The 9533-nt window shown below is 42.6% G+C and overlaps 1 protein-coding gene across 1 annotated transcript in view; it reads right to left on the bottom strand.

Annotated features, from left to right (window-relative positions):
- Positions 1-1096: 1096 nt before the first annotated feature.
- ARVCF (ARVCF delta catenin family member) overlaps positions 1097-9533 on the bottom strand; it is a 257122-nt gene continuing 248685 nt past the window's right edge. Inside the window, exon 16 of the mRNA XM_088135345.1 lies at positions 1097-9530. Coding sequence (XP_087991471.1) covers positions 9525-9530 — 6 coding nt within the window. The 3' untranslated portion in view covers positions 1097-9524. The remainder of the gene's footprint in view (positions 9531-9533) is intronic.

Here is a 9533-nt window from a genome sequence, read left to right as displayed (position 1 = left end):
CTAGGGAATTGTGAAAATCCAATTGTGAAAATCCAAATGCATTTGCAAATAGTAATTCGATTGCATGATGGGACTCCTGCAGCGGGCTTTTAAAACCCACAAGAATCAGCTCTTCATTTCTTCAAGCCCCAGATTTTCTCCCTCTAAACAACCTCTTGGAGAAGGGAAACACTTTCCCACTTTTTTTTTTTTGCACACTCACCTGATACGATACAATGACCTTTCTAAAACCAAGAATTCATTGTCACCGTTTCTGATCACCAGTTGCCTTAGATTGTTTGAAAGAAGGGCAGTAATTAATCAGTCAGAAGAGACAGTACCCAATACTTGAATTATCCTCAGATGTCAGATGAAAGGGATGGAAAGAGAAAAAAGCAAGAGTGGTAAAAAAATAACGGCAAAATAGCAGTTTCTCACTATGAAACACCATGAGCTTGGAAATCAGTTTCAGGCCAACACAGAATGAATCACATTTCCAGATGATTTCCTTTCAGGCTACAGTCTTGTTTTAAAATTCCCTTTATACCAACTTAGTCCTTTTTACATTCTGAACTGCAGACCAGCCCAGGAATAAAATATAATCCAGTGCAGAGGGGGAACTGGGGACCAGAATCCGCTTGCTCTTAGCAAGAGACGTCAGAGGGGTTCCCCTAAATTATGCCCAAACCAAGTGGTGAACTGGATTTAGCTGGATATCTGAACCAACCACAATCAAAGATCAGATGCACTGGTTTCCAAGTTCAGCCTGGGTTTCCATCTTCCATCCTCCCAGATACCTGACACTGTGATGGGCTCCAAGCGGGAAGGTTTTGAGAGTCATAAAAGGGAAAAATAAAATGGAGAAAGAAAACGCCTAAATTCCATGCCTGGCTAGCCGCATCTTTAACTCACGGCCGTATTAGCATATCTGGGAAGAAAGAGAAGGTATTTCCTAAAAGTCCCCCCATCCCCAGGTCCTGGCTGAGCGAGACAGAAGCCAGAATGTCACGGATCGTTGCAAAGAAAATCCTTTTTTTTTCTTTTGCCAACTATCATAAACCACCACCAAGCCCCGATTTCGCACGGGGAAGCCAGAAGAACGGAGACGACACGAATTCGTTCCAGGCATCGTTTATTGAAAACACACCAAACTCTTAAACCTACACACCTGGTTTTCATCAAGCATTCTACTCGTCAGGGTTACGGAAATTCCCTAGAATAATATTAATACATTCGGGTTACGTTAAACATTGGTTGTGTGAAAGCAAAATCCACCCCCCGCTCCCTATAGTCTTAAAACCAAACTGATCTGTTTGTTGTACAGTACAAATACAATGCAAAAAGGGACTGTCCACCCCCAGCCTAAAACTACCGCATTGGTCTTGGGAAGGTTACAGAAAGACAAGTGTTGGTTTGACCTTGTTTTTTTTTTTTTTTTTAGGGTTAGGGTTATTCCCTAGCCCTCACCTCATCCCTAATCCCCCCAACAAGAAAAAAATTTAAGGCACATGATTGTTACAAACACATTGATTAGGGGTTAGATGTTTGGTTTCCCACAATAACCTGACCTTATGTTGGGCATGGAGGGTGAACACACTCCTGTCATCATTCCACCCTCAAAGTTTTTTTTTTTTAAATTTTGCTTGCACTGACACCATTTTTTCTTTTTTTCTTGCCAAAGCTATTATCTTCCCCTTGCATGGCAGCCTAAAGATTCTTCCAGCAGTTTTTTTTAAAAAAAAAAAAAACGCATTTACAGGCTTATCAATGTCCAGGACTTTTTTCAAGGTTGTCCCCAATGAAATGCAAAGTTGGTTGGCACATCTCTGCTGCGGAACGACACAAGTTACACACTATTCACATGCAACTGACTTTTTAATCACCTGGCGCTCACTTAACACACGTAGCAGAAAGGGTGTTAGAGTCCTGACATGGTCCACTGTACTGTACCACTTTGGAGTGAAGCAATGCTCCGTGTTTTCTCTAAGAGCTGTTTGCACCATATGTAAAGAAACCGAAATAAACGACAAAAATGCTCATCAGATAGCAAGCTAGCACAGTAAGGCACAGGATGGGCTACCCCCGTTCTTTAAATTATTCTTGCAATTATTTCAATTTTATTTGCATAAGCAGCTTTTTAGAGTTTTTTCCCCCCAATGTTTTTCAAACAGGCTAGAGGGTTTGTACCTTACCTTCTAGACTGCCCCCCCCCCAGCATGGATAGACCAATCTGGATAGTTTGATTTCTTCCACATATATTTTTTTTTAAATCAACAAGCTAAGCCACACGCCTAACCCCACTGAAGACGCAGAGTTCAAGTCCCAGACTTTAAAAGCGAAGCCATCTGAGCCCCTTTGCTTGAATTGCTAAACTGGTTTTGCTTTCTCCTAAATGTCCCTTCTTGTAAAAGAGGCCCATCTGAATTTCCCCTCGGTATGCAGATAAATATTATTTGTCTAATCCAGGCTGCCTGAATGTAAACGCACGCTGCAACAGGGTTGCCTACCTAAACTCATACTTTTCTGAAGTTTGCAATGCTGTTTGAACCCCAGGTACACAAATACTATATACTAGGGAACACAATACACGAATGGTGCATTGCGGTGAGAGGAAAATTGGCTACAAAATGTTTGCATATTGGAAAACACAAGAAATCCACAGAAAAGGCATACAGGTTTCCACGCAGGCCTTTAAAAAAAAAAAAATGTTGGATTTGCAAAGTAGAAGGACTCGTTGGAGGGAAATTAGAAAATTAGCAAGGCCAAATCGATAGGTGCATGCACTCCTTTGTAAGCCCTTATTTCCCTCCTATGCCATCTGGCTGTGCCACCTGCTCCATGGCGCTGAGATTTTGTCTACCACTCAATCTGTTCACACAGATTCAAGCCTGGGCTCCAAAGATGGCTTGGTTATTCTGGTTGGCAAAGCCAACGCAAATCACGTGTGGAGAGAATTCTTTGATCAACTCAAAACAACAATGCCTTTCAGCAGATCTGGTCCAGCCATTTAGTTCTGGATCTTCACAGGGGAAGAGATCCACGGTAGGCCCCTATGTAAAGGTAGGTGAGTCAACGGTGGCTTCAGAAGACCAGAAGAAAGCATAACAGCCTCTCACGTCGTTGAATTTTTTTGTTTGCCAGTCTTGTCAACATGCAAACACGGACGCGTGGATAAGCTGCACACATGGATGCTTTGGTGTGAGGAACAGGGGTTCCGAGCACAGAGAGGCGTGCAAAATGTAAACTTGGAGATCCTATCACACTTTGAATCTCGGTAGCAAAACAACTTTCCAGATGGGATGGGGAATTCAGATCGAGCCATCCAATCCACTTGGAGGCTTTCAGACGGAACCGACGATTCGGTGAGCTTTGCTACAAATGTGTTTCCCCCAACCTGAAACAACTTTCCAGATCAGATCACCTCAATGACCTCATTAAAAAACTCTGGATCGATTGGGTGACCTGAACCACATCAACAATTGGAATCACATCAACAGAATAAACTTGAACAGATGTTCAAACTGGATCGAGTCTGTCCTGCACATCCCTTTAGTACTGAATTGAATTCCCTTCCCTTTGCTTACAGACATTTGCTATCCTGCTCATAACTTTAAAAATCTGCAGAGACCACTCAGCCTTTTTGAGGGTCTGTGAAAAAAGGACTAAAAAGGTGGAGATCACCACCAGCGTTACAAATTTGTGCTCCTGGGTAAGGGGGGGGGGACACCTGCTCACTTTCCTGCAGTGTCCCTGTGTGGGAATCAGGAAGGAGTGTCCAGAACATCACTTGATGGTGTGTCCAAAGCCAAATCAGAGTGAAGGTAATGCTCCTTGCTTTCACTCTGGACTCTTGTGAGATACAACAGTGTCTCTCAACCTCAGCAACTTGAAGATATATGGACTTCAACTCCTAGAATTCTCCAACCAGCATGCTGGATTCCCATGAAACCCTTGGGATTTCTGACAGCACAATCTTCAGCAACCCTCAACTTTAAGACAAGCGACTGCGACAACAATAGAGGGCAGTGTGGGAACGTTTGTAGAATGCTCTCCGGCTCCAAAAACTCTCACCTCCAAGCCAAAAGTGTGACTCTGTAGGCCCAAGTTGAATGATCCTCAATATGGTTGCCTTTTAACCAGTTTGGTTCCAACTGTTTTTGAAGAACTGTGGTTCCAAGTTTGAATGAATACTGAGTCCAGAACTACATGCAAGAGTTCTGAAAACCCAGGGAGCACCCTCTGTCCCAATCGTATTTAGTTCACACTCAAACATAATGACCAAGAATTTCTCCATTCCAGCAGAAGATAATAAAACAACAGACATTTGGCACTACCTAATCAGTTCTGCACAGGTCCCCCAACATTTGCCCAACACTATACAGAGCAACAATGAAGCCCAGCCCTGTAACAATCTTAAAGCAAGACACGGTGATTGCACCCTGTCTGGGCTCCACGTACATCGAGGAGAACTTGGTGTGGTGTGAACGCAACCGTGCAATAACGCCCTGCTGAAGGAGATCAAGTTAATCTCCCCTGGGGAAGCATACAAAATGCTGTGGAAGCTGCTCCACAGATCAGGAAGGCCAGAGTAACACCCTCTTCTTGGCAACCCGCTCTCAAATTCACAAATTCGCACCTGAATTTGGAACTAGTATTTTCAGCAAGCAAGGACCAGAAATAAGAACGTTCAATGGAAGGTTGCAAAAAAGATTTTTCCTTTCGGACACTGCCTATGGAAAGCTATTTGGGAACGACCATCGAACGGCACTAGCCGCCAGAGTGACGACTTACCTACGTAGCACCATACAAGAAAGCAGGTTAAAGTCACCACTGGAGATCCAGAAAGGAGGAGCAATTTAAATTCCCATTTACATTCCTGGCACACACCACCAAGACCTATTCATGGTCTATCTATATCTCAAGTGCAACTGACATCAACGGGATGCAGCAACGCAAAGCAGCAGGACACAACGTGATACACAGGACACAGCACTACAAAAATGCCAGCGGGCAAGGCGAGTATAGGAATCATTTTTCCTGCTGAACATGGAAGAGCTCTTGAGTGTTAGAGGGTTTGCTCTGCCATCTTAACCAACTCCTCAACCCCCTTTCATTTCATTCCTCTCCTCTAAAGAGGTATTTATAGATGCTTTCCAGTTTTGATTCCCACGAGTGGCCAGCTCAGGGAGTTTTTGGAGCAGGACGTGCTTCTAAGCCAGGAGCAGGTAATCTTGGGTGACCACCTCATTGGTCCCTGCTAGGGAGTCAATGGTTTGTAGAACTGGCACTTCAATGGATCCAGAGAGGCAGAGTTTCTCCATTGCTATAATTTATCTAACAGCATTGCTGCCATGCAACAGGTTTCAAAACTATGGAAATGACTGCAACTTTCCTCAAGGGAATTCTGAATGACTTGGCCCTCTTGGCTTGATGGAGGAGATCCTTGGGTTGGTCCAAGGCTGGATTCAATTCCCCACCCCACCCCAAAAGAAGGGCCAGAAGCTTTGACCCTAAGAGCTGTACTTGAGAAGCAATGCTCACCAGCCAGAAGCAACAATATGGACTCCCAAGCATCTCCTGCTCGTCCTCCTTAAGCTGTTGAACAAACCTGAGCACACCACCAGGACTTAGGAGTCACTTAGCTTCTTCCTCTTTGCCAAGGGGAAAAAAGCAAATAAGCGAAGTATAATAGCTGCACCCAACTCACTGCTGGCTCACGGTTACAAGCAAGCAACTCTGCTCAAATCTTTGGGGATATCTTGTGCCAACCCAATGGGGACAGGCAGACCAAAAGCCCAACTCATGGCAAGCCACTTTATCCATTAGCAACAGATGCAAGTCCAAGTATGATGGTGGTTCTTACCATGCTTCTGGAATGATATTCCTCCACACTTTGGTGGAAAAGCAGAATCTAGACAGGGTGCGCATAGCCCGCCCTGGATCCCCAAAAGCCAATGATACGGGGAAGAGAAGGGGTGCTCCTATCTCACAGATGCTCCCAGTTCAACAAGGCAGAGATAAAGTTAATAGGCAGTCGAAAACTCAGGCTTAGATTCCTGCGTAAATGGTCCCTTTCACCTCCAGATCTATGAACAGGCAGAAAAAAAATCCCTCTTCACCCTTGTGGAGCATCCACATGTTGGATGACTCTTAATTTTTTTGGGGGGGGAGGAAGAGAGGCATGTATCTCCCCCACAAACCCACATTTGTTCTGGGTTCTACACAGCCCAGATTCCTGATTTTCTTCTCCCTGTATCTTTCCCCCCCAATCTGTTAACCTCCCAACAGCTCTTCATCCATCATACAATTAGATGCTACAAGGAATGCCTCCTAGGAGTGCGAAAATCTGGAGAAACGGAGAAATCTACAGAAAATGAAAATTACTGGGGGCAGGGAGAAGTTATTGCCCTCTGCTGAGAGTTTTTATACTCATAAGGGGGAATAAAACAGTTCCATTTTTTCTCTGTTTTATATCCACCGCCTCCAATTTCAACTTCCTTCCTGCCACAAATTATTAGAAGAGCTGAGTGATGGTTGGTAAGAAAGGCCACCCAGATAGCTCTCCAAAATGCCACTGGGCTGATGCAGGCTTTAAAAAATAATAATAAAACCAACAAAATCAGGCTCCTACTGACTTCTAAGTCCTACCCACAAAGAGGAAAGGAACCAGCTTTAAAAGTCCGGTCTAATTTAAGCCATTCCCTCCCGCCAGCTCTAAAACAGAGCAGACTCGATTTTGCTCCAACGTGCAGACGAGCTTTATCGTTTTTGTTTTTTTTAGAAACGAACACAAAGAAAACACAGAATTAAAAAAAAAAAACCTTTCTGTATACAAAAAAGAAAAGAAAAGACCGACGCTTGGATTTTAAAGATGGTATAAAAATGTACAGCTTCAGTTAAGAAACAGGGTTTCCAGCTATCAAGAGTAGAAATATGAAAAAAAGCACCGTTGAAGGAGTTTCGAAGCGGAATCGATCCGTCCGGAAGGGCTGGCTCCCGTAAGGTCTACCTCTTGGGCAGCTTGATGAGGCTGCAAAGGATCCTATTTTTACTTAAAAAGCAACTTGGAACTGCAGGATTGAGATGTAGAAGGGAAAGAAGTCCCACTGGTAGATATTGTGTCTGTACCATTCAAACTGCTAAAACAGCACCAGCTTTCCCTGAATCAAAGCAAAATGCTTTTCTTTGCTACAAATAGTATTTTATGTTTGGCAACCTAGTTTCTGCACAACAATATATAGATATAGATATTTATTTATATATGTCATTCATGTCAAATTTTATTTTCTTTATATTCCAGAAGATACAAAGCTCTTGATGCTTGCTTCCCTCCCGCCCCCGCCCCCCTTTGTTAACGTTTTCTTTCCTTTTTTTAAAATGGATTTTAATCTTTTTTTTTTTTTTTTACAAAAATGTGAGATGCTGAACGAATACAGGAATTTTTGTTTCGCTTTATTTGCCCCCCCCAAGGTCCGCCCCCACCTCTTTTTCATGTTTAAATTACAAAGGACACAACAGGCACTGAAATTCCCCCAAATTAATCTTGCTGGAAGAAGAAGAAGAAGAAGAAGAAGAAGAAGAAGAAGAAGAAGAAGAAGAAGAAGAAGAAGAAGAAGAAGAAGAAGAAGAAGAAGAAGAAGAAGAAGAAGAAGAAGAAGAAGAAGAAGAAGAAGAAGAAGAAGAAGAAGAAGAAGAAGAAGAAGAAGAAGAAGAAGAAGAAGAAGAAGAAGAAGAAGAAGAAGAAGAAGAAGGAGAAGAAGAAGAAGAAGAAGAAGAAGAAGAAGAAGAAGAAGAAGAAGAAGAAGAAGAAGAAGAAGAAGAAGAAGAAGAAGAAGATGAAATGTGCTTTCCAAACCACACCGTTTCAGTGAATATGGCAACCAAATAATTTTTAGCAACAATGAAGGAGAGAAGCCATCAGAATCAAACATGGAAAATCCTGCTTGTTTTTCCTTTATACCACAGAACAAACCCCAAAGGAATTAACATGGTTAAAGCTCAAAAGATCACTATATACCATATATGGGAACAGAATATGATCATATGCACCAGGGGTCTCGACGGAATCCCATATGACAGTGAAATTTTAGATATTCTTCCACACAAAAATGTCAGTTTGCTCAAGTATGCAATCCTAATTACAGACTAAAAGCACTACCCTTTTAGTTTGAGGGAGATGACCATCAGGTCCATGTGCCTAAGATAACATCCTTACTATCCATACATGGATACTTTAGAAAAAAGTCCAATCCACAGCAAGTTATTATATATCTCTTTGTTAAAAGCATAGTGAAAATAAAATATGGGATACAGTGGGGGGGTAGCATTTTTTTTTAAAAAAAGAACAATAGAAAGAATGGATGATTTGAGGGTTTCAATGGGTTTTATCTTTTCCATGAAGAAGGTCCCACCTTAAATCAAGAGCGTCGTCCGTGGTCGATGGCACAGGTGGACATAGGATGAGAAAATGAGATCAGCTTCAACCCACCATGAGCAGGTTGGAGATGAGGAAGGACATCATCAACGATACAAGGCCAGCTAAGCTGAGTTGAGATTTGTGTTAGTTTCTTTTTCTGCACAAGAAGAGTAAAACCTCATTCAAACCGTTTATACATGGGTTTCTCCTTCCAAAACCATTTCAGAAGCCAGAAAGGGAGATGAATTGTACACCAAGAATAATAAGAGCGTGCACGGGGTGATACCGTTCACTTGAAAAGCAGATGATGCGCTCACGTCCACGTCGGCGTCCACTTGTTTCAAGCCTGTCAGCCACAAATGTATTTTTGTTTTGGTTCTGCTTTCTCTCTTGGCACCAAAACCTATTCCGCGCAGCACAACCTCTGCATTTCCCAAGGATCGAAAATAAAACCTCAGCAACAGCCCACAAAAAAGGAGAGGGAAAAAAAAATCACCGTCCATCTTTTTTTCTCTCTTTTTTAAAATTCACAGTCCAAAAAGAAAGAAAGAAACGAAGGAAGGAAGGAAGGGAAAAAGTGCCTTTTTTTTATAACAACTATACTTATCATATCAAATATCCTGGAGATTTTAATTCGTGTGAACTTCCTTTCTGTTCTCTTTGCGTCCCCACCTCCCTTTTCTCATCTCTTGACTTTCATCTCCTAACTTGGCACCATCTATGCTGAAGAGTCGATGAAGAACCAAATCCATTTGACGTCAACTTGCCTTTCTATTTCTCTTTCTGAATTGTGATTTCTCCTGCTGGGAGGTGAGAGAGATCAGGGTTTTTTTTGTTTTTTTTGCCTTCTTTTTCTGGATGGGAATGTGAGAAATTATTCCAAAGCAGAATGGTCCCGGGCACAAGGCAAGCCCTCCAGATTTGGTTGATGGTCTTCTCCCCAACCCTCAAATCTGCAGCTTGGTTGGTTTCACTGAGACAGTCAGAATGGCAGTGATGGGTAATGCAATCCTCCGTGTGTATGTGTGTGTGTGTGCATGTGTGTGTGTGTGGGTATGTGTGTGAGTTGAGTCTTCTTTTAGTCGAGGAAAACAATGACAACAAGAATTGTAAAACAAGCGGCTGGATCTTAGCCCTG

The sequence above is a fragment of the Python bivittatus genome, unplaced genomic scaffold, assembly GCF_059951505.1.
Source record: "Python bivittatus isolate LINGU-HERP-01145 unplaced genomic scaffold, Pbiv_v1 ctg000100_np1212, whole genome shotgun sequence".
Classification (NCBI taxonomy): domain Eukaryota; kingdom Metazoa; phylum Chordata; class Lepidosauria; order Squamata; family Pythonidae; genus Python; species Python bivittatus.
Note: the sequence above shows the minus strand (reverse complement) of the source record. Positions and strands in the feature narration are given on the sequence as shown.